The sequence below is a fragment of the Ipomoea nil genome, unplaced genomic scaffold (assembly GCF_001879475.1).
Source record: "Ipomoea nil cultivar Tokyo-kokei standard unplaced genomic scaffold, Asagao_1.1 scaffold0202, whole genome shotgun sequence".
NCBI classification, from domain to species: Eukaryota; Viridiplantae; Streptophyta; class Magnoliopsida; order Solanales; family Convolvulaceae; genus Ipomoea; species Ipomoea nil.
In genome coordinates, this window is record NW_017616630.1 from 2771034 (window position 1) to 2797422 (window position 26389).

At 36.2% G+C, this 26389-nt stretch overlaps 1 protein-coding gene and 1 long non-coding RNA gene across 2 annotated transcripts; one reads left to right on the forward strand and one right to left on the reverse strand.

Annotated features, from left to right (window-relative positions):
• Nucleotides 1-5252: 5252 nt before the first annotated feature.
• Nucleotides 5253-20329, forward strand: LOC109190489. The gene is made up of 3 exons (XR_002055721.1): nucleotides 5253-5371; nucleotides 5712-5779; nucleotides 20299-20329. It is a non-coding gene; the product is annotated as an uncharacterized LOC109190489 (long non-coding RNA).
• A 1520-nt stretch (nucleotides 20330-21849) lies between these two features.
• On the reverse strand, nucleotides 21850-22604 carry LOC109190668 (jasmonic acid-amido synthetase JAR2-like). The gene is made up of 3 exons (XM_019341219.1): nucleotides 22209-22604; nucleotides 22014-22121; nucleotides 21850-21937 (listed from the first exon to the last, which is right to left on the reverse strand). Exons 1-3 carry the CDS (start codon nucleotides 22511-22513, stop codon nucleotides 21850-21852), a joined length of 501 nt encoding a protein of 166 aa, XP_019196764.1. The 5' UTR covers nucleotides 22514-22604.
• Between the last annotated feature and the right edge of the window lie 3785 nt (nucleotides 22605-26389).

Genomic DNA, 26389 nt, shown 5'->3' on the forward strand with positions numbered 1-26389 from the left:
TTAATTGGGTACGTTGCACAAACCTACCAACATACACGCACACACCAGCGTCTATAAAAAATACGTTTCATAGCAGACCAACCAAATAATACCCATACCGTCTAATTCATTCAAAATGAACTAACAATATCATTACACGCACACCCCTTTATAATAATTATTTTGGATACAAAATGATGGACAAACAAATTCCAAACCCCCTTAATATACAACATGCACACGCCAATTTAAACACACGCACATACCAATAGTCTACCCATTACCCAACTGCTTTTGCATTCATCTTTTTAATAAAAAAACATAAACAACCCACCCCCCCCAATTGCTTCGTGTTCCCGTTACATATTAATTGTTCAAAGCACATCAACAAAACACAATAACAAATGGGTTAAATGTTCGCACGCACACACCGTAGGTCCACAATGCACAAACCGACGTTCAAAATCAATTTAAAATTCAAAACAGCAGCACCTACCCGTGTTAGTTCTCGCCATCTTCAACCTCTGGACTGTTTGAGTGCTTCAACACACTGCGTTCATGGTTTGACTGGTACAGCTACTAACAAGAATGGATTACTACTACTTTCCATTAATTTTGTGATCTTTCATTATGTAAAAGATTCCAATCTATTTCTAACCAAAATTAACACATTAATAGAATTATTTATTAACCCTTCTAATTAAAATATGGCCTTATTTACATTATATTTCTCATTCAATCTCATCCTTCCATTACAAATGTATAAATGGATGGGATGTGATCTCATGATCTCATTAAATATGGGGGTCTCATTGGATCCGCACCCCATATATATATATATATATATATATATATATATATATATATATATATATATATATATATATATATATATATATATATATATATATATATATATATATATATATATATATATATATATATATATATATATATATATAGGGTTGAGTTCAAATGAGGACAACAATATATAGAGGACTGTGAGGACAAATAATGGGCACACAACAAATTAATACCAGGCACAATTTAATACATAATGACACACAAGAATAAATGTAAATATCAGGTTTCGAACCCAGGCTCTATAAATTAACAAATCTAGCACGCGACATACAAACTGTGGCACACGACTACATTCGTCCATGCACACGACATACCGGCTAATGGCACACACTACATCTGTCCTCACAATCCTCTATAATATACTTGTCCTCATTTAAATACACACACACACACACACACACACACACACACATATATATATATATATATATATATATATATATATATATATATATATATATATATATATATTAATGTTCCAGCAAAAGCAAATTGAATGTTTCAATTCCATCATGCGATTAAGGCAGCAGACAAAGCGGATAACTTCGGACGTACGGGAGGCTGAAGAGTTGGAAAATGGATGGTAGAGGTTCATTTGGCCTATTTTAAGAACACTATAAATTGTAGAAGTTTCCTATTGTAAAATGTTCATTCTTCCTCTCTCGATTATTCTGTAAAGATGTTATCAATGTCCATTCGTTGTTAATTTCATTAGCTTGGTTTAGTGAATTGAAGTCCCGGAATTAATTATGCTGTAAGATTATTTATTTAGTTTTATTATATAATTTTTATGCATTTGGGTATTAAATATTCTTCTAAATTATTTGAATAGTTGTATCATTTAATTGCTAGGGAGGCCTACTAGTTATTTACTTGATATAATTATTTGCTATATTAGATAATGTTGTGCTACAAATTATTCTAATATTCAGTAGCAGCTGGGTTAATTATTGATGGCTTAGTGATAATTGGACTCGGGTAGAATATTTTCCTAAATTAAATGCAACCGTTTGTGCTTGTGTTATTTAGTTTGTTGGTTTTCCTAGTTCCTATTGCTGCTATTAAATTAAATCTATAGCGCTTGTCTTAGGTTATTTAGTAGTTAGGGGTAATTAAACCGCGTGTGCTTTAGTTACCTACAACTAAGGGAAAACGGAAATGAAATAATTTCACGACAAATATTTAATTGCATATTAATTACTTTATGAATCAATGATCAATGTTATATTCCGGTGGTGGATCTTTACTAACCAAGGTTTTCTATTATAAGTGCTCTCATTATTTTGTCCTTATCATTTTATTCATTTACTTGCTTTGAATATCAGTTTCATATCAAACCCCCTTTTCCTCTAATTTGAGCACATACATTAAACTAGTTAGTCCTCGTGGGATCGATCCTTACTCCCGCTACTACGTTTGTAAGGTTTTAATTTGGGAGCCTACGACAGCTCGCCACACCCCTGCCCCCACTTACCCCCCACTGACTCGTATGTAATATTTCGGTCCCGGGATATTTCGTGGAACCTGAAACCATGTCCAGACACATTCAAACACAAACGACAACACCACGTATTCAAGTAATGGAATTAAACCAAGAATCACACCAAATACACCCTAACACGATTCCTAAACATGCCAAGACTCAACACAAATCACATAACGATCTAGGGACATCTGGAATCACAAGAACATCAAGAAATCTATATGCAAAGTCTTAAACACAAATCCTAGGCTAGACTCAACACCCGATCATGCAAAATCCCACCCAAACATACCAAGAATAACATAATACAAAATCCACGTTATAACCCTAGGGCTCTAGACATAATCAAAATACAAGATCGTTCATATAATTAATCATAGTATCAAGAACATCAAGATTATCACATAAACATCAAGATTATCACATAAACACAATATAAACCCTAGGCAAAGCTCTATCAAGACTCAAACACAGAATCATATATCAAAGGAGCCAATGAATAAGATATAGCAAGGAAAATAGGTTTTGTTGAGACATGGGTTACCTCTTAGCCTTCATTAATCCTCCCTTGGCTATTAAGGTTCTTCCCTAAGATTTCCATCCGATTAATCTCCCTAGGCTTGGTGGTGGGCAATCTCTTGGGAATAGTTTCGTGTAATATAACTATGGGTCGTAAGGGTTCTAATTGCTTTCTAATCCCCTATTTATAGAGTTTAGGAATCTTAATCAGAGTCTGAATAGTAAAGACCTACATTCTATTCCTAACAAGTATATAGGTCTAGGATCCCTAATTAGAATCTGAGTAGTAAAGGCCTATTATCTTTATCCTAATAGGTCTAGGATTCCTAATTAGAATCTGAATAGTGGAAGGTTCACTCTCTTTATTCCTAATAGGCTTAAGACTCTAGTTTAGGCAAGGGTCCACGATCCATGGTGAACCACATTAATTAGTTTAAAGGGAATCATAACCCAATTAAATCATTTTTAATTATTATTAACAGAATTATTAAATAATTAATCTAGGATTAAGGACCGTAACACGGGGTGTTACATGAGCCACATCCGAAGGATTCTCTTCATAAGTGTTCTCGAAGACAGTCAGTAGTGGTGACTCATGTTGAGACTCCGAATGGCAAACTACTGTCGTCGCGATTTCCTTCCCTTTATTCGAGCCCCTGACTATGATATGTTCATATTCTACTGCTGCCCAGTTATGTGACACCCCGTATCTTCTTAAAATAAATTATAGTCCCGATATTAAATATTTTAATAAAAATATTTATATAGCTATTTATCTTGAAATGGGCTCAGGTCTATTTAGTATGGTGAACCAGCATTTTTATACCCAAATGCTTTAAGCCCAAAAATGATTTTTAGCCTAGAAGTTTACTTGTCATCCTAAGCCCAAAATGTATTTATTTATTATATGTTATGTAAGCTTTGAACCCAAACTAGTCAAGCCCATATGTCGTATAATATATGTGTTATTATTATTTTGAGAGCCCAAAATGATGTGTATTTTCTACCAAGCCTTGAACCCAACTAGCCTAAGCCCAACCTAGAAAGATAACCCTACCATCTCTTGTGTGTGTGTATGCATTCTATCATCCTTATCCTATAATCCAAGCAGCCGTGACCTCGACTCAAACACCTCCTCTCCCTCTCGGCTTTGTCGAGAACAACCGAGCAACCTCCTTCCATCACCAGCTTCACCCGTCCTTTCCTTTCCCGTCGAGACAGAGCTCCGGCAGAGCTGAGAAGAAGCAACCGGCAGCCATCAACCGCGACCTCTCTCTCTTGCATCCGTTCCGGCGAAGACACCTCCGGCAAGCTCAGTTTCTCTTTTCGACGAGCTGAGGTAGTGAACGCGAGTGACCAAGCCCCTCATTGTCTTCTCCCTTCGGTAGTAGCGGCAAAGCTCTGGCAAGCTGCAATCTTTGGCAGAGCGCACCGGCGAGGAAACATCTTCGGCGGCGGGTTTGGCGGACGGTAGCCTCAGTAGCATCCTTCTTCCTTCCGGCTTGATGAGCAGGGACGGAGGCAAGTGCATTCTTAGGGGGGCCTTGGCCCCCCTCCCCCACCCCAAATTTTTTTAATGTTATATATGTATTAATTTTTTTTTAAAAAAATATTATATAAAATTTTAAAATTTTATTGTTTCTTTAAAATATTTGGCCCCCTCCACTTAATTAATCTTACAGGTAAAGTTATAAATTTCTTCATCTTCTCAACTTTTTCAGTTCTCTCTTATTTCAAATTATGTATTCCCTACATTATTGACTCACATTCAAATTAAACATCATTTAACCTACTTACTAGTTTCTCTCTCTAGAACCATGCATATATGCGACATATACGTTATAATAAGATAATTTGTCATTAACAAAATCTATGCATATTTTTCAAGTTAATTTTTGTTTTTTATTTTTGTTTCTAACTACTTGTTTGGTTAATTTTTGTTTCATATTCTATTGTTTATCTTAAATAATTGTTTTGTTTGATTCTAAATCATGGATATCAAGGTGCATTTGTTTGGTTAATTATGTAAATTTGTGGTTGTGTGATAAATTTTGTATTGAATTTAAAATGCATAATAATGTAACAATTGTGTAGTATATGTATTTGAGAAAACAAGTGCTATTATGTTATGTTGTGAAGATGGTTTTTCAAGAAATAATCAATAGTCTTTTAAAACATGTGTGAATGTTTTCATTCTTTCAACCATACAAAGCAATGTGCATTGAAAATCATATTGCAAAATAATTTAATATAGATTCAATTATAAATGATTTATTCTAAACTTTATTGAATTTGTAATGCAATGATTATTTTGAAATATGTTAACGGTATATCAATGTATTTGATTTAGTACTTAATCGTAGTTGGCCCCCCGCACTATTACATCCTGGCTCCGTCCCTGTTGATGAGCTTGGTGAGTAGAGGAGCAACAACACCTCCGGCGAAGCAGAGCAGGAGTGGCGAGTGGTGGGATTACTCGTGTTCCACCCGCGGCGTCCTTAGCAGGGAAGAACGAAAATGAAGATGGTGAGCTGCTTCCTTCTTTGTTTTTGTTGTTTAGTTTAGTATTAGAATAGTTTTGTTTTATAAGGTTTTTAAGTGTAGAATTAGCTTAGTGGGATGAGGGGTGGTTATGTTCTCGAGTAGCCTAAGTTTGAACTTTGCTAAGGTATTAAGCTTTTAATTGCTAACTTTTATTATATAGTTTATCTTGAGCTTAGCCATTAGTTTATTTACTAGCATTCTTGCTTAATTTCTCAATAGGATGATTAGCTTAGTTGGTAAGAAAGGTGTTAATTTTAAGGAAATATTAGGGTTCAAATCCCCTAATAAGCTTAATTAGTTGGAGATCCGGTTTAATCCACAGGTTCCCGGTAGCTTGGCTTTATGAGTTGAGCCTAAGTTGGCGTTGTTTTATGATGTTAAGCGAATGAGGTAACCCATGCTTTACAAAATCTATTTTCTTACCGATATGATGATTTCTTGACTTCTACATGTGATTTTTGCTATGAAATGTGAGATTTGATGCATTGTCTTGTGAGAATGCATATCTAGAGCTTGTTATTAGGGTTCTTGTATGCCATTGCTTGGCTATTCCTTTGATTCAAGTCATGTTGTTGTATTTTGTGAGATTTTGGGTGTTTTGGACTTGAATTTGAGCTTGGTGTTGAAAATCCCCGAAGGGATTATTTTTGGTACAAGCATGTACCCGCGGGCGGAACGGCGGGTAGGGGTCCACCCGCTGCCCCATCCGCGGGGTACATGTGTTGTGGAAGGTGGTTCCCGCAGGCGGAACCACGGGTGGAGGTCCACCCGTGGCCCCACCCGCGGGGTACACAAATGTGGGTTGTTGGGGATTTGTTCCCCATGATTCTTTTGACTCGGTAATTGATATTTTGACTTCCCGATGTTCTTTTGTTGGGCTATTTGAGTGTCTTCTTGATGTTTCATATGTTTAGAACTATATGGTAGGAATCCATGTAGGATTTGGTGTCTTGAATCGTGCTAAGTGTTCAACCTTGTGATTCGTTGAACCATGATGAGTCTTGTATTTTCTTTGGAACTATGTTTGGTTTACCCGTTTGATAAGCATGCTAGTTTGATGATGAAATGCTAGTGTGTGTGTTTGTTCTTTCCTATTGTGGATGATAACTTGTGTTGGTCATAGTTGGAGTCGGATTGTGATCCTTTCCTTGATTGAGTTTGGTTTCATATCTTCGTTGTGATCCGTTGATTGATTCCTATGATGATGTGTGTGTTGGTTGTACCTGGATTGCATGATTAATGGAATGGGACATTAATCACCAAGGTACAGAAGTGGTCCTCGTGGTGGCCTCGAAATGATATTATGGAGTTGTATTATGGGCTTCAGGCTCACTTGTTGGCGGTTGTGTGATTGAAATGAACGGTACCCTCGTGTACCACTTGTTGGCAGAATTGTTGGCGGTTGTTGGCGGGGGAACGACGGTTCCCGGAGGCATAAGGTTGGACTTAGAAGTACAGGGGTTCTCGGAGGTAATGGTTGGAACTGTAATAAGGCCGGGGGTAGGCATAAGGTTGGAACTTGTGACATGTAGTGTCACGGTGGCATGTGTTTCCAATGTGTGTTGGTCTATCCTTTTCTGTTGAGCATGTCGAGTGGTATTCTACTTTGTGATCAGTAGAATACACCTCGAGTTGTACGTGTTGTTGTTTTTGTCTTTGCCTTGATGTTTTCTGCTTTGTGATCAGTAGATTACATCTTGAGCGATGTTGAGTTGTTCTGTTGTTGTTCTTGTCTTGATGTTGTCTTGGGATGTGATTCCCTTGTTCTTTTGAGAGTGAAATAGAGTCTTTGCAGTTGACTTCTCTCTTTACGATTTTGAACTGATATATACTGTATTCTGTTTCGAAAATGATTTTGTATTATACTATCTATATATGCTACTTAGCGCGTATTGATGGGTTACCAGCAATATTCGCTGACTGGGCGTCATCCCCTTTCTTTATGTTGCTTTACAGGTTGAGTAGCTTTGGAGAGCGCGCTAGTAGTTTGTAGATAGATTAGATATCTTCCTTTAATAGTTGTTGAGGCCTGTGAGCCCAAGTAGTTGAACTGTTAGACTGCTTAGTAGTTAGCGTTTGCCTGTGCACCTAAGGTTGTGTAGGTGTGGCATAACATCTCCCGGATTATTGTAGTTAGCTTCCGCTTTTCTTATGTTGATGTTTAGACTGTTAATCCCTTTAAATTAAGTTTTAAAAGTTGTTGAAATTCAAGGGTGTTACAAGTTAGGGGCCCCTCGCCTTGCCTCAGGGCTCCTGAATCCACCTTGGCCATTAGGCTGGGAATGCCTTGGAGTGTCTAGAAAACCTCTGGGCTACAAAGGCACTTATGTCCTCCTCTGCACGCTTTGTTGCCGTATCTCCTGGACATTGATTCTTATTCTTTGGAGCGGTGCAACTTGATATTGGGCCACTATCCCTACTGGTTTTGGAGGTGCTTCTTGGACTCTGGCTTGTTGCGGCATTGCCCTCCTGCTCTGGTCAAACTGTTGTTGATTGCAGTGGGGATTATTTACCAACTGTGGTGGTGGTAAAACTTGGTATTGATCATCCGCAAGCACCTGCTGAGTCTCTAGGCCTTGGACCATTCCAGCCTCCTCTAAACCATTCAGAGTTGCAAACCTGGATTGCGTAACTACACCTTCAAACACAGGCTGTTTGTTGTTAAACGGAGCTTGCTGTTTGTCTCTAGGTTGGTTCACGGTTGGTCGATTATAATTTCTGCCATTGTTGTGTCTGTCCCTCCGCATCACCAACATCCACGTTCCGTATTTCTCCTTCGGTTTCGGGGTAGGAGCAGAAATACCCTCGGTCGTAGAAGTACCTTCGCTGTCTCCCATGGCTGACTTTTCCTCCGCATCTTTGCCACAAGATTCTTGGCGATGTCCATAGATACTGCACTTGAAGCACACGAGATGGATTCCTTCATACTCTATGGGTCAATTCGCCTCATGCAATACAAATTTAGAAACCAGAGGCTTCGCTATATCCAACTCAATGCAAACACTGGTAAATTTCCCTTTAGATTCTAGGCTTGTAGTGGTGTCGATTCTAACCGGCCGGCCGATCGTTTTCCCAATCTTCTTAAGAAAGTCGTCATCAAAATACACGATAGATATGGCAGGAAAGCGAACCCACGCAAGAAGTTTCCCCGTCTTTCTGTTTCTTATGTCGAACTTGGGTTCCCATTCTTGGACAGTAACGTAATGATCAAGGACCATTCATGGTCCGCCAAATTTTGCAACTTTGTAACCTCTAAGGGATTTTATTTTAGCAATGTAATAATCATTGTTGAGCGCAATCAACTCGAACACAGACTCAGGTTTCCACATTTTCAACAATCTTTGCTGAAGATACGAGTAACTCACCGTTCTGCCCAACACACGAAGAATGAGAGAACGCCGCCATGGACAACGTAGCCGTTCTGTCTCTTCTTTCATAACCTTGATCACTAGAAATCCTCCAGCACACACATCTTCCTCCATACCTTCGTCGTCTAACGCCTCCTCCTCTTGATTACCCACTTTCTTCGACTGATTTAGCCTAGATCGACCCCATGCATGGTTAGGTGTGACATCTGGTGTCTCCCATTGGGTCGAGTCCGGAGTCCTTGCTCCTTCCGCTACCGAAGTGAATTGAGGATCAGTTTCCGGGAGTGATGATACCACCGCTTCCAACTCCACCCGTCCTCTTTTTTATTTTCTGGTGCTTCTCTCTAGCAGGTCCTGGTCCTCCGGTGACCCATGAGTCGCTGTTGAGTAGGATTCACCGGGGAGGCTGATCGAAGTTGTCTCCATTCACAGATCTTGACTTTCTTAGAGAACCCCTGCCCACTCTCTTTTTAATTAAATAAAATCCAATTTCTTAGCATAAAAAACAAACAAAAGCAAAATTATACTCATGTTTCTCCTTTTCTTTCCTTCGTACAGAATGTGTGGCGCAGAAAACGAACAGGACTTCGTCAAAATTTCAGCGCAAACTCGATGACGTGCAAAGCAGCTAGCAAAAGACTCAATCGTGTGGCGCAAAAATAGGAAATGGGTGGAAGAAAATAAATCAAGAAGTGTATAAATAGTAGAAGAATTCTCTTGTTAAAACGTTCATTCTTCCCCTTCTTGATTATTTCTTCTTTCTTTAAAGTTGTTATCAATGTCACCTGCGTGGCTAATTTCTCTAGCTTGGTTTAGTAAATTGAAGCCCTGGAATTGATTATGCTATGAGATTATTTATTTATTTTTATTATATAATTTCTTATGCATTTGAGTATTAAATATTCTTCTAATTTATTTGATATAATTATTTTCTATATTAGTTAATGTTGTGCTACAAATTATTCTAATATTCAGTAGCAACTGAGGTTAATTATTGACGGCTTTAGTGATAATTGGTCTCAGGTAGAATATTTTCTTAAATTAAATGCAACTGCTTGTGCTTGTGTTATTTAGTTTGTCGGTTTTCCTAATTCCTATTGCTTCTATTAAATTAAATTTATAGCGCTTGCCTTAGATTATTTAGTAGTTAGGGGCAATTAAATCGCATGTGCTCTAGTTACCTACAACTAAGGGAAAACGGAAATGAAATAATTTCACGAAAAATATTCAATTGCATATTAATTACCTTTGGAATCAATGATCAGTGCTAAATTCGGGTGGTGGATATTGACTAACCAAGGTTGTTATAATAATATTATTATTAATATTATTAGTAATTAAACCAAGTCAAAGAATTTAATAAAAAAAAACATGGGTGAGTCATGTATGTTAATGTGGAACATGCCTAGATTATAGGAGTAGTACATGGAGCATTAGCTTCCTATTTATTAGCTTTCTCTTAGTATAAATATGTTGTGTATTTTCATTTGTTAAATCATCCCAGTGAATAAACATTATTCATTCTAATCTTTCTCTCTCTCTCTCTCTTCCTATTTATATATTATTATATATAAATACATAGATATATTATATATAATATATATATTATATTTAATATATCTTACATTTGGTAACAGAGCCAGTCAATTCAACCTTTCAACCCCGAAATATTTCCCGTAGTGAAATATGGCAACAAATTTTAATATTGTATGGTCGGGTCCCAAATTGGACGGGAAACTCGATTACAATTATTGGCAAATTATGATGTCCACACATTTGCAAGCTCAAAATCTTTGGAGCTTTGTTGATCCCGGTCTACCCGAAGGAGCTGATGCAGCCGCTATACGGCGAGATAAATTGGCCTTGGGTCAGATTCACCAAGGTGTTCATTATTCCATTTTTGGGCAATTAGCTCGTGCTCAAACAGCAAAACAAGCTTGGGACCTCTTAAAGGTGTCAAACAAAGGAGTCGATCGGGCACAGAAGTCTAAGTTGCAGTCGTTGAGAAGGTTGTACGATAATTGTGAGATGACCTCTACAGAAACAGTAGATGCGTATTTCACTCGTCTTATTGATATGGTGAATAAGATGAGGCTATATGGAGATACGATTGAAGATGGTGCAGTGGTTGAAAAAGTTCTTCGAACTATGCCGATGAAGTATGACCATGTGGTGGCTTCAATAACAGAGTCACACACAACCGAGCTCTTATCAATTGCAGAGCTGAAAGGTATGGTAGAAAGTCATATTGACAGGATTGCGTCAAAATCGGAACCACTAGTAGAAGAAGCTTTGAAGAGTCAAGTCACCCTTAATGTGACTTGCACTAATCAAAGAGGTGGAGGATCTGGTAGAGGTCGTGGAAGAGGAAGAGGAGGTTCTAGTGGAAGAGGTCGTGGTAACTCCAACCAAGGAAGAGGTGGAGGTAATACCAAACAAGGTAAATTTCCATTTCATTGCTACAATTGTGGCAAGTATGGGCACACGATTGCAGATTATTGGTATAATGAGGACAACAATCGTGGAAATCAAGCAAACATTGCTGAAAATACTGCTGAAAAGTCTGGTGAGAGTTCTGAAACTTTACTTTTAGCCAGCGATAGTTTTTCTGCAGATAAAAACATATGGTTCATGGATACTGGGTGTAGTAACCATATGTGTGGGAAGAAAGAATTGTTTTCTGAACTGGATGAATCAGTCCGGTCTGAAGTGACATTTGGCAATAAGTCAAAGGTGCCAATTTTGGGAAAAGGTAAAATCTCTATTCAGTTGAAGGATGAAACTCACAATTTTATATCCGATGTGTTCTATGTTCCTGAACTACACCAAAATTTGTTGAGTTTGGGTCAGTTGTCAGAAAAAGGATATAAGATACATATTGCTCAGGGGTGTTGTACCATTGAAGATGCTAAAGGAGTTTTGATTGCAAAGGTAAATATGTCCCAAAATCGACTATTTCCTTTGAAAATTAAGCATACTCTCCTTGATTGCTTTAATTCTGAAGTTTGTGATGATAATTGGTTATGGCATATGCGGTTTGGGCATTTTCATTTCTCTGGATTAAACTATCTTGCGAGAAAGGAACTTGTTTCTGATTTACCTATTGTGAATGTCCCTGATCGTATATGTGAGATTTGTGTGATTGGGAAGAAGCATAGAGATCCCTTTCCCGTGGGCAAGTCAAGGAGAGCTACAAAACAGTTGGAGATTGTTCACTCAGACCTGTGTTCGTTGGAGGTTCCCTCACATGGAGGTTGTAAGTACTTTATTACTTTCATTGATGATTTCAGTAAGAAAACATGGGTTTACTTTCTGAAGCAAAAGTCTGAAGCATGTGATGTTTTCAAACAATTTAAGGCTTTTGTTGAAAAGCAGAGTGGTTATGAAATTAAAATCTTGAGAACTGATAGAGGTACAGAATATATTGCTTGTGATAATTTTCTGAAAGAAAAGGGTATTCAGCACCAAATGACAGCTAGATACACTCCACAACAAAACGGAGTGGCTGAGAGGAAGAATAGGTCAATCATGGATATGGTGAGGTGCATGTTGAAATCCAAGAATCTGCTTAAGCCTTTTTGGGCAGAAGCTGTTGCTTGTGCTGTCTATGTGTTGAATAGGTGTCCAACTAAAAGTATCCGTGATAAGACACCTGAAGAAGCTTGGAGTGGGAGAAAACCCTCTATCAAATATCTCAAGGTTTTTGGATGTTTGGGGTATGCACATGTGCCAGATCCATTGAGAAAGAAGTTGGATGATAAAGGTGAGAAGTGCATATTCATTGGTTATAGTGACGCTTCAAAGGCTTATAAACTATACAATCCTGAAACTAAGAAGGTTGTTATAAGTCGTGATGTCACTTTTGATGAATATGGTGTCTGGGATTGGTTAGCTAAAGATGAAAGTTCAGTTGTTATTCCTGTTGTTGAAAATATTGTTGATGAGCAACCGATTCCAGATAATGTCCAGTCTCCTTCACAGCCAGAACCGTCAGTTCGGCGATCTCAGCGTGAGCGCCACTTACCAGCTCACTTGCAAGATTATGTTTTGGGTCATGATAATGACCTGTCTGATGAAGAGATTATTCAATTTGCTCTCTTTGCAGATTGTGATCCTTTAACTTTTGAGGAGGCTGCTACAGAAACTCATTGGCTTAAGGCGATGGATGAGGAGATACGTGCCATTGAAAAGAATGGTACCTGGGAGTTAACAGATTTACCTCCTGGGAAGAAGCCAATTGGAGTAAAGTGGGTTTACAAAACGAAATACAAGTCAGTATATCCAACTTGAAGACGGAGACATTTTTCAAATTGAAGAAGGAAATTGGAATGACCAATACATCCAACTTGGTTTAAAGGAGGCAATGTTATAATAATAATATTATTAATATTATTAGTAATTAAACCAAGTCAAAGAATTTAATAAAAACAAACATGGGTGAGTCATGTATGTTAATGTGGAACATGCCTAGATTATAGGAGTAGTACATGGAGCATTAGCTTCCTATTTATTAGCTTTCTCTTAGTATAAATATGTTGTGTATTTTCATTTGTTAAATCATCCCAGTGAATAAACATTATTCATTCTAATCTTTCTCTCTCTCTCTCTTCCTATTTATATATTATTATATATAAATACATAGATATATTATATATAATATATATATTATATTTAATATATCTTACAAAGGTTTTCTATTCTAAGTGCTCTCATTATTTTGTCCTTATCATTTTATTCATTTACTTGCTTTGAATATCAGTTTCATATCAAACCCCCTTTTCCTTTAATTTGAGCACATATATTAAACTAGTTACTCCTCGTGGGATCGATCCTTACTCCCGCTACTACATTTGTAAGGTTTTAATTTGGGAGCCTACGACAGCTCGCCACAAGGTCCTTCGAGTTTGGTGGTTTTGCCATTTTAGTCCTAAACATTCAAAATGACCCTCTATGATCCTCCAAGTTTCAAAATCGACCAGCCGTAGTCCTTCCATTAAGATATTCCGTTTCAGTTGTGCAATTTAAGGGCAAAATCATCTCTTTATTGCTACCCCATCCAAAACAATTCATTTTCCTTGGAAATCAAAATTAGCCCTAACCACAATCTCCTCCCATTGAACTTTTTCTCCAATAATTCCCAATTACGCGAACACCGTTCTTTTCCTAGCCAAAACTGAAATTTCAATTCGAAGATTTCACAATTGTGGATTCATTCTTGGCAAAGAAAGCTTTACAGTTCTACCTACGTAATGGGTTCAAGAGAGCAACACCGTACATGTATGTGATTGACTCCTTAGGTGTGAAATGTTTAGTATATTATGCAATTGTATTTATGGGTTTGTGCTACTTGGAATCCATTGGTATGCTTGATATTAGAAAATGACTAGGCTTAGAGTAAATGTGAATATATTTGTATGCTTCTATGTGTTGATAGTTTTTGTAATGCTTATGTGTTGGAGTGGGGACAATTTGTTTTTTTGAAGTGAAAAATAGTATTGAGCTAAAGGTAGGACTGAGCTGAGGTGTTTTTTTTTTTTTTTTTTTAATGTAAAGTGCAGTTGTGTTAGCTTTTTAATGTGCTGGGTTTAGAGTGTAGGGGACCACATATGTCGTTTTGTTTTTAAAACAGATTGAAGAAATAAAATCCATGGGGACCACTTGTGTGGCCGTGTTGGGGTTGGGAAACAAGTACTGTATTGGATTTATAGTGGGAAGATATTCACTTATAGGCTGTCATTTTCATTGCTTTACACATAATGGATGGAGAGAGAGATTAGTTGTTTCTAAAATATGGATGTAAATTAAACGAGTGGGGATTGTTCACACTAAGGGATAAAGTGGAGGAAATAAGATATGAAATCATAGAACATTTGAAGATGTTTGTCAATATGTCTAATAAATTGATAGAGTTACCGACATACTGTGAAGTTTGAGATCTAGTGAAACAAATTGAGTTGCATAATGAGATTGAGATTTGGATTGTGAGTGGTGATTAAATACATCTGAAGGTGAAAATGATGAAGGAGTAGATAAGTCAGCAAGTGATGATGAATGGGAATCTGATGGTGAGTCTAATGCAGATGACATAGATTTTGAGGAAAATGTTGATCCAAGTGTATAGTTTGCTGGGATAGAATAAGATTCACATGATTTAAGTGTAGACCTAATGGTTGTCAGGGAACTTACAAGAGTTTAGTTTTGGTAGTCTCTAAACAATCATAATTTGGATTTCAACCTGACAATTAGTTCTAATATATATCTTATTTACATCTATTTGTTGAAAACATTGTTGCCCACTTGACCTGATTATTATAATCTGGTGACATGTATTTATTTTGGCAAACCAGGGGGTTTTGGTACAAATGAAAATTGTGAGGAAATTTGGTTTCAATACTGAGATTTATGCAACTTATGAGGTGCACTTTCTGATCTAAAAAAAAAATCATGTTGCCTCCCCCTCCAAATCCCCCCCCCCCCCAACAAAAAAAAAAAAAAAAAAAAAAAATAGTTAGGCGTCATTCTTTCATTACAGTTGTAGGTTTAGTCCACTTAAATATGTTCCCATTTGTTGTAAATTGATGTTTGTATAAGGGCATTTCAGAATTTTATTAAAATAACACTCTTTTTGCACTTCACAATTTGGATATTCACATACTTTTGGCACCATATTTCCTACTGGACTTATGAGTTCTCATACTAAACAAAATGTAATGAACACCTTAAACTAAAAACATTCTGCCATTTTGTGTGCAAAAGAAAATTATGTATTAACAAGATAAAGCCAACTGGTCATCATATCTTCCAAGTAACTTAGCATGCATCCATTCTCAAGATCGACGGGCTACCAGATCGATCGGAATGGGAAATTATTACTAGGGTTATAGAAACCACTTTGTACGTACACTTGACTTCTATACCCAACCATCAATGCCATGTCTGTAAGACTGTACCACTGCAACCTACCAACTTATTCTTCTCCTTATCAATCTCACCACTTTCTTTATTTCCTACCTATAATTTCTTTTGTCTTCTAGCCCCCAAAGCCATAGTTGATAGTTCAATTCATCTGATTTGTACTCACATGTAAATTCTAACATTCCCTTATATTACTCAATCATTCTTTCTTTCTTGTAGCTTCTGTAGTTCTGTTGTCTTTGATCGTCGTTGCTATTGGTCATGGAATTTCTGAGTGAGTTTTGGATGTCGAGTCAAAAATCAAAATTGATTTGCGGTCCGTAAACTAATTGACTATGCCGCTTATACATAAGTCGTTGATGGTCGAAAATTGTGAATTATTTTGTTAAAGTTTTCCCATTGTCTTCATGACCAATTTTTGAATCAAAAATCTCATGGTACTTTTTTTTTTCCTAGTTGTTTGAAAATCAAGAAATTATCAAAACATTAATTAACACTACTAAAATTTTCTTTGGGAATTACATTGTGATGTGATGTCAAATACTTTGGAAGAATTTCAGGGAGCGTGGGTATACAAAGTCGTTGATTGTACACTTTGTTGGAGGCATTTTTGTAGGGGCTCAGCTTACCTACCACATATTCCTAGAGCGCTTCATGCCTAGTTTTATTTAATATATCTCTAACCTATTTAGTATTCTTGGTTATTACAGTAACTTTGAGCCTATTCAGTTGTATATTTCCAATTGTTTTCTTTTTCATTTTTACTCAAGTCTTTTGTATTGAACACATATATTAGTTGCATCTTTCCCATTTGAATCAAAGATTCTTTACTCCCAGTTAGTCTAAACATGCAACAACATAACGTCCTTCTCCAGTTCTGTCTTGCGTATTCTATTTTACTTTGTTTTTATTTTATTTATTTTATTTTTTAAAATTGATACGCCTTATGCTAGTGATTTTGACCACTTCTTCGTTGCAAATGAAGAGCAATTCAAATTCGATACGTGTCTTAGATTTCTCTAGGAAAGAGTTTCAAATTTTTCTTGTTGATATAAGACATTTACATACTAATTATTATTACTCGCACTAGTAAAATATGTGTGTTGCATGTGTTCAAAGTATGATGCAAATCAAAATATAAAACTTTGTTTTAATAAATGCTTTATCATACCACTCATTAGGATCAACCACTTATCATTACGTTAAAAACTATAGTTCACAGGCACAATTTTATTTTATACTGTCACATTTTCGAGAGACAGGGTGTTGACCTTGACTTTTCACTAGCCTTTGCCCAACAACGTTTTAGCCACAAATTGCTGGACTTGGCCCTTTACCTGCATGTCTAACAATTTTCCCTTCTATTTGCCAGTCTTAATTACACAATTTTTACTCTTTTTGGGACTTGAACCCATGATTTGGCTTTGAATCATTTGGCTTTGGGACATGAATATGCTCATTGAATCTTTTGACAACGCTATCTAAAATAAGAACCGTAAACCTATAAGCGTGCTGGAGTCAAAATGGCATTGTTGCCAGGGAGTGGTAAACAGTTGTCTTGTTGAGTTTGAATTATAGTAAGGAAATTTGATGTTTTGAATCTTGAGTTAAGTTTTATTTTGTTTTATTGTTTTAATCTCACTTGTTTATCTTGTGTCCACCAAAAGCTTTTCCCAATCTTGTGATTTCAGGAGACTTGAAACGATGAACTCTCAATATAACAACTTTTGGTATCCTTCCCATTACTCTTACCAAGCTTACAACATACACCTTTCACATCAATACACCCCACCACCTTCTCAAACATATTCCCAAAGTAATTTTCCCAATGACCCCTATTACCAAAATTATCAATACACTCCACCACCTTCATACTTATATGAATACCAAGGCTATAGCCCACCAAATGATTATGGTTGCCATGAACCAAGATTTGTCATGCAAGCATCGTTTGTGAATCAAGAAGAATATGCTGGCTTCGATAGAAGAATTGACGGGTTGATACACGAAGCTAAGCAAGATAGGGAAGACCTTGGAAATTCTATTAGAAAAGAAATGAAGGAAGAATTGGCTACCTTTTGAGAAGAAACTCTTGAACCATTTAAAAGGATGGAAGCTACACTAGCCAATCTTATCGAAGAAGTCACACGGAGGAATCAAGTGGAGGCGCAAGCCGTTGCGTTGGAAACGAGAATTTTCCCATTGGTCTGATGACCATTCATGAGGCCAGTTCAGATAATGAAGTGGAAGATGTATCACAAACTGATGAGGTCAAAATGGTTGGAACTCAAGCCGAGGTGTAACACCCCGTGTTACGGCCTTCAATCCTGGATTAATTATTTAATTAATCCCGCTAATAATAATTAAATATGATTTAATTATGTTAAGTTTCCCTTTAATTAATTAATAGGGTCCACCATGAACCGTGGACCCTTGCCTAAATTAGAGGCTTAAGCCTATTAGGAATAAAGAAAGTAAACCTTTTACTATTCAGATCCTAATTAGGAATCCTAGACCTAGTTATCTATTAGGAATAAAGGAAGTAGGCCTTTTACTATCCAAATTATGATTAGGATCCGCTTTAATTAATATGGTCCAATGTGGACCATGGACCCTTATCCCTAAAACAAGTCCCTAGTCCTATAAGGAATAGAATTAGTAAACCCATACCATTCGGGCCCTAATTAAGAGTCTTAAATATTTAAATAGGGAACTTAGGAGGCACCTAGAATTCCCACCACAATAATCTCTCACCATCCAAAGAGTTCCAAGAATTCCCCTAGGAGAAATCAAGAAAGCAAGAAAGCTTAAAGAAAGATCCTTTATAGCCAAGGAATTAATTAAGGCTAAGAGGTAACCCATGTCTCAACAAAACCTATTTTCATAGTTATGATTCCCCCTTAGGGTTTCCCCATATTATTGTGTATTAATGACTTGTGATGATTATTATTGATGATTGATGTGATGATCCCATGGGGGATCTTGATAATCTTGATATTGGGAGATTCTTGATAATTATGATGTTCTTGATGATTATATGGAGTTCTTGATGATTATGTGTTGTTCTTGATAATTGTGTGATGCCCTTGATGCTTATGTGTTATTCTTACCGAATCTTGCAATTAGAAGGCGAATCGTATTCTTGTTGATATAAAAGTGATTAGAACCCTAAGTTGTATCGTATGATATTATTCTTGGATTATCGGGTGGGGTAATCGCATGCTTGGGTGTTGATTATGTTTAGAAAAGCATGATAGGTTATGTGTCGTTCGTTTCTCGTATTTGATCCGTTAATTGTCTACGTGTTGTCGTTGATTGCGTTGTAAAGTGTCTAAGCATGGTTTCGGGTTCCACAATGGTTCCCGGGGCGAAATTGTGTGATAAGAGTCAGTGGGGGGTAGGGGACCCGCCACCTACCCATGGCCGGAATAGTGATCCCGGCAGCGGGCAGCTGCCCGCCGGCGACCCGCTGCCCGGAATAGTGAATCCGGCGGGTGGCCCCCCACCCACCGGCTACCCGCTGGAATTTTCCCCATCTTGGGGTCCCGGCTTCCCTGTTTGATGTTTCCCCGTCCCCCGTGGTGTCCCAACGGACTCCGTTTATCGTGCCTATGTCTAGTTTGATATTTCGGGTACCGTTCGTAGGTTTATGAGTCTATTATATTGCATGCTAGTTGAATTGGTATCCCTTGACTTAGGTGGAAGAAGTATGAACCCCTTAGGACTATTCTTAGTATGTGATGGATCACGCATAGGTTTTGTTATACGTTTTCTCCCCCCTTCCCAATGTGTTAATGTGGGTTGCATGTACTTGCTATGTGTTATGTGTGCATGTAACCCCGAGTTGGTTAAGATCAATCGGGCTATACGGGCAGTCGGGTGGGCTGAGAACCATACCGGCTGTTAACCAGGCTGGTAGAGACCAGTCAGGTATATAAATATTATATAGGGTAAGTTCCACTATACGGGCAGTCGGATGGGCTGAGAACCATACCGGCTGTTAACCAGGCTGGTAGAGACCGGTCAGGTATATAAATATTATATAAGACAAAGGTCCACTATACGGGCAGTTGAATGGGCTGAGAACCATCCCAATTGTTAACCAGGCTGGTAAAGACCGGTCAGGTATATAAATATTATGTAGGACAAAGGTCCATCAGTCGGTTGCGATCGGCTCCTCCGTAATGTGAGACGGGGCAGGGTGCTGCGGGGCCGTGTCAGAGCTATATGCGCTGACCCTCATGTATGGGCATGCGATTGGTCCTGTGGCGCCAACAAAGTGTGCTATGTGATGAGATATGGAGGAGTTGTGTTTATGAGTATATTGGGGGATGTGACTAAGGGATTTATGCTGGGGATTGTTTATGTTGGGTTATGATTATTAATTATGCTCAGCTTTATCTGTCTTACCTGTTGTGGATTGTATACGCTTGTTATAACTTTTGCTTGTGTCTAGCCTTATCTGTCGAGTCATTCCCGGTTTTAAAAGCTAGAGTCTCGTAGGATATATCTTCATGCTTCAAAATGGTTTTCGTATATCTATATATATCTCTATATGTATTGTATTTCAACGCGTTGGAGTGGGTTACCAGCATCTCTCACTGAACAGATATATTTGGCTTTCAGGCACAGAAGATTAAGTCACTGGAGTGCGCTAGAACTCGGAGTGTAGAAATAGATAGTTTCCCTTTCGGCCTGCGTGCCATGTTTATACATTTATGCTTTTGAGGATATTAGTTAGTTAGCCTGTGCATCTGGGTTCTCTAGCCTAGGTGTGGCATAGCACCCCGAACACTTGTATTATATTCTGGGATTTAATAAGATTCTACCTTTATTATCAGCTTTAAAAAGTCTTAAAAATCTGGGGTGTTACACGAGGTGCAACTTAATAAACCCACATCTGAACCTCGACCCCAATTCCTTCAATATCAAAAGGGCATGAAAGAATGTACATCGAGGAACATGTTCTCCCAAGCGTTGAAACAATGGTACTTCAGCATACCTTTCGAATGTCCAGAGCAAGTGACACAATATATGAAGGACTTGACGAAGTTTATAAAGATTAACAGATCATTCATGGGGGGGAATTTCACAATACCCGGGGAAGAGCGATTGCCTGAGGAAGAAGAGCAAGAAAAGGAAAGTGGAGATGATGGTGTGTGCGCTGGTGAGAAAGAAAAGGCTATTCCAAGCCACAAAGAAGGAGCAAAGGAAGGAGATACCGCCTTCATCCAACCAAAGCTTGAACGATCTCATGAGGATGAAGAGTGGTATAACTGTCTGAATGAATTTGTGGATGCTCGACATGTAAGGGTATACGACCGAAGTAAAGTTGTGACACCCGGTAATTTTGGTTAGTTAATGCTTCCGCTAGAGTATTATTGAACTTTCAATTGAGAAGAAGTATTAAAATTAAGGAAAATTTTGTTATAAAATTTGGGGTGTTACAAATTGGTATCAGAGCGGTACGAACCTTTGGGATATAGAAAATCTAAGTTATGGAATTTTAGAGATATAGAAAATCTAAGTTGAAGTCTAACTTTATGTTTCGGGGACGAAACATCCTTTAAGGGGGTAGAGTGTAACACCCGGTAATTTTGAGTAAAAATATTTTTGGGAAAATATTATTAAGTTCACCCTTAAAATATTTTTTGTATGTTGCCAAAAGAATTTTTGAAAATTATTCTTATAAAAATTAATTTGTTATGCCTAAAAGATAATTTCGGGTATAGTATATACATATACAATTTATTTTCAAAGCCTTGTATTGTTTTTCGTATATATATATATATATATATATATATATATATAATTTGATAAGAGATAACTCAAGAGATGAATTGGTGTTGTAGTTTGAGACTTGTATGTTAATTTTGAGGTTTCGGATTCAATTCTTACAATCTACAAAATGATTGTTTTGTTTTGATTTCAGCAGAAAAAAGAAATAAGTGTTGTCGGCAGAGAGCATTTAAAAAAAAAAAATAATGTGATTAGCAGTTGATTAGAGTGATTAGTATTAAAAATGATTGATTAGTAAAATACTATAACGATTGGCAATTATTATAAGGGAGAAGTGTCATACTTACTTGCTAAATTTGTTTAATTGACTTTTTTTGCAAGTTGCTAACAGGTTATCAATTCAATTATTAAAAAAATAATTTAAAAAAAATTTAAAAATTAAAAATATCCACCTTTAGTCTCTGCAACATTACCAGCATAGAGAAACCACAGCGCTTTATTCACGGATGGCGTGGGGGAAAACAACCTGCGGTGTTCTTTGCGTTTAAGGTTAAGCATAAAACTCATTGGTTGGAAGACATTGTCAAAGAAACTGATAATACCTGCCTACATTTGCAAAACTGACTTGATGAGCCATGGTTGATGTCTCTTTTGCATGCTTTGAATCAAAATAGGGAATTAACTTTGGTTTCATTGAACTTGTCCCCGAGCTGCAAAAATTGAAAATATTAAACCTCAAAACTACTGCTAATACTTGTGTTTCAAAGTGATGAGCCTAATTTATTACTCCGTATTACCTATAGAAAAAGCAGGTGAGAGGGTCAACGGAGAGGAGGGGCCGGCCACCGTAATTTTTGTCGGTGAGGACGCCGTCGGCCATTTTGTTGATGTAATCAGTGTAGTCTTCGTAGCGCGACAACGACACAGCTGTCCGAAAAGTATCGGCATCGACCGAACCATTGTAGCTGCCTAGATAGCGCCGGAGATAACTTAAGCCACCATTGCGTTGGAGAATGTATCGGAGAGTCTCCGACTGTTGTCTGGCAGCGTCCCTGGTGGTGTCTTCCAGCTTCTTGATGATCTCGCCGCGGCCCGTTGTCATCTTCCGACATCGGAATCTGATATCAACCCGGGATATGACTAAAACCGTTTGCTTCTCACGCAAGATCGGATTATCTCGCTAACTAGGACAGCAGTGGCTGAAATTCCATTTTCTTTTGTTTTTTTGGTTTTTTTTTTTTAATTTTTAAATTATTTTTAATTATTTGTTTAATAATTGAATTGGTAACTTGTTAGCAACCTGCAAAAAAAAGTTAATTGAACAATTTAGCAGGTAAGTATGGTTAATTAGTCTTTAATTTAGTTCGTGGTGGGAATTGAACATTTGACAGTAATAGATGAGCCTATTTGACACTTCTCCCTTATTATAATGATGATTGATTAGCAGTTATTGGATGGATTAGGGGTGATTAGCAGTTATATATTGTTAATTGATTATAATTATTTATTATTATTATTATTATAAGGAAAAGTATTATAAGAAGGGGTTAGGGGATGAATCGGACGAAGGAAAAACAAAAAAGAAAGAAAAACAAAAACAGACGACAAGAAAGAAGAAAGATTAGGAGAGAAAGAAAGATATGAATTGGAGGTTGGGCAGTTTGTTAGGATCATCATTTTGGTAAGATTTCATGTTCACTAAAATTTTATATTTACTCCAAAGTATTATGTTTTTATAATGTGTGAATGTGGTTATGATATGATGTTATATAAATCAAAGTTATATGATTTCACAAATTATGTGTGATATTATGTGATTATAATATTATAGTGACACAAGTACATTTATCGATAAATGGTAACGTTGTGAGTGGTGATTCTCGAAGTATCGAGAATGGGTTTCGACGTGTCGAACCCGTATGTTGTGTAAATGCATGCTTGGCTTGTAATTTTTGATATTTATATATTAAAGGGAAAATGACACTTTTTACCCCTGAGTTATATACTTATAGCACTTTTTCCCCCTCAATTATTTAGGTAAGCACATTAGCCCCCTCAATTATTCTAAAAGTGGTGCTTTTTCCCCCTGATATATTAAATTGACATTTATACCCTTAAAGTAAACATTTTATTTATTTTACTACTCCAACAAATTATTGCGTATACGTAGGGATGACCACGGTTCGGTTTGAATTCAACCGGATACTAAAGCAATCGAATTAATAGTTTCCGGTTATAATTCAGATCTAGAACCCAATATGTAAATGTCAATTTATTAAAATTATGTATCAAAAAAATTGAATCTTGAACCGTGAACCGGCGGTTCCGGATCCGATTTGCAATTTTGAACCGTCTTTATTTTAAAATAGTCTAAATTCAACAATAAATGTATTTTATTTTTTAGTTCGGAACATGAACCGTCCGTTCCGGTTCACGATTTTAATAAACTCTAAATATTGAATTTCGATTCTAAATTGTAATTGGAATATTTCGGTTTGGTTGCTATAGTGTTTGTTTAGTTTGAACCAAATTATGGTCATAATTTGTTGGAGAAAAAAATAAATTAAATATTTAGTTTAAGGGTAAATATGTCCATTTAACATTTCAGGGGGAAAAACAGTCACTTCAATAATTTAGGGGAAAAAAATGCTATAGGTATATAACTCAGGGAAAAAAAGTGTCATTTCCCCTATATTAAATTAAAAATATGATCAAATGTGATCAATTTGCATAAGTTGATATTTTGACAAACTACACCATTTATATATGTGATGAAATCTTATTATTCCACGTTCATATTAATAAATAAAGTTTGGAAAAGAAATATTTTGACATGAAATAAAGTATATATATATATATATATATATATATATGGAAGGGATCAGGTGCATTTGTGGCTTCCAGTGCGGTTGTGCGATTGATTAATGTGCGTGAGTTTTATACTTAATGTGCGTGAGTCTTGTGCTTAATGTGTCTGAGGTTTGTACTTAATGTGCCTGAGTATTGTGCTTAATGTGCGAGAGGTTTGTGCTTAATCTGCTTGACTTTTAACACGTACAATCGCACAGGAAGCTATAAACAAAATACATTCAGAGCACAAACTCACACACATTAAACACAAAATTCAGACGAAGACGAAGACGTATATGATGAAGAATAGAGAGAGGGGAAGAGAGGATTAAGGGAATAGGAATAGAAGACGAAGACGTATATGATAAAGAACAGAGAGAGGGGAAGAGAGGATTAAGGGAATTGAATAGGAAGAGAAGACGAAGACGTATATGACGAAGAACAGAGAGAGAGAGAAAGAGAGGATTAAGGGAAAAGAGAGGAAGAGAAGACGAAGACGAAGTACAGGAGCACATTACTATTACACACTCACGCACATTAAGTACAAATCTCAGGCACATTAAACACAAGACTCATGTACATTAAGTACAAAACTCACACACATTAACATTACACACTCACGCACATTAAGTACAAATCTTAGGCACATTAAGCACAAGACTCACGCACATTAAGTACAAAGCTCACGCACATTAATCAACCGCACGGGAAGCACCCAACCGCACTGGAACCTTTCACTATATATATATATATATATATATATATATATATATATATATATATGTATGTATGTATGTATGTATGTATGTATGTATGTATGTATGTATGTATGTATGTATGTATGTATGCATTGTGCTTTTAGATTTGTACTATATGTATGTATGTATGTATGTATGCATTGTGCTTTTAGATTTGTACTATACAATTTTTTGGACAAAAATACCCTTACCCCGTTATAACTTCCGTTATCTTTTCCATTACTTTTACCATGCACATGCATCTACCATATCTTTTCTTATATTCTTTAATTATAACAATATTTGTAAAACATTATATATTCATTATATATTAGACTAATATAATAAATAAATTTTATTTCACTTAGATTATAATTAGTAAAAATTTGTTAGCTATTTTTAAAAATATAAATATTGGGCATATGTTTTTGCGCATCGCGCATAGAAAAGACTAGTGTATATATATATATATATATATATATATATATATATATATATATATATATATATATATATATATAATAAATAAATTTTATTTCACTTAGATTATAATTAGTAAAAATTTGTTAGCTATTTTTAAAAATATAAATATTGGACATATGTTTTTGCGCATCGCGCATAGAAAAGACTAGTGTGTATATATATATATATATATATATATATATATATATATATATATATGTATATATATATGTATATATCTTTGTCTTGGAGGATGGTGATATTTGGTGTTGGTGTGAGCCAGGAAACTCACAACCTACTGATTGGAAATTTGGTCATTCTACCGGAGTGAGAAGGGAGAACTCACAAAAATATATTTACTATACCGGAGTGAGCCAGAAAAACTCACAAATTTGAAATTTATCTCAGATATGGAAACCGGAGTGAGCCGGTAGAACTCACATTGTAATTCTGAAATTATTTTCATGATTGGCTTATTATACGTCTTGGTGGTTAAGTTGAGAGCTTAAAGACTCTACACTCGGTATCTACTCCTCCTTGATAAATATGATACATTTTGGAAAAATGACGTGAAATGTTTTGAAAAATGGTTATTTACCAAGTAATACTTCGGAAGACTCTACTATGTTAATTGTACAAAAGTATACATACATACATACATACATACATATATATACATATATACATATATATATATATATATATATATATATATATATATATATATATATATATATATATATATATATATATATATATATATATATATATGGTTTGCGAAAGTATAAGAATATATAAGTATTTTATTTTGAAAATTATATTAAATCCAAGCCTATTATTTTACGGGGTGAAATGGAACTTACATAGCTTATGCTAATTCTATCTATATTCGATTTTTGTGTGAAATGATTATTACAGGTGAACATGAA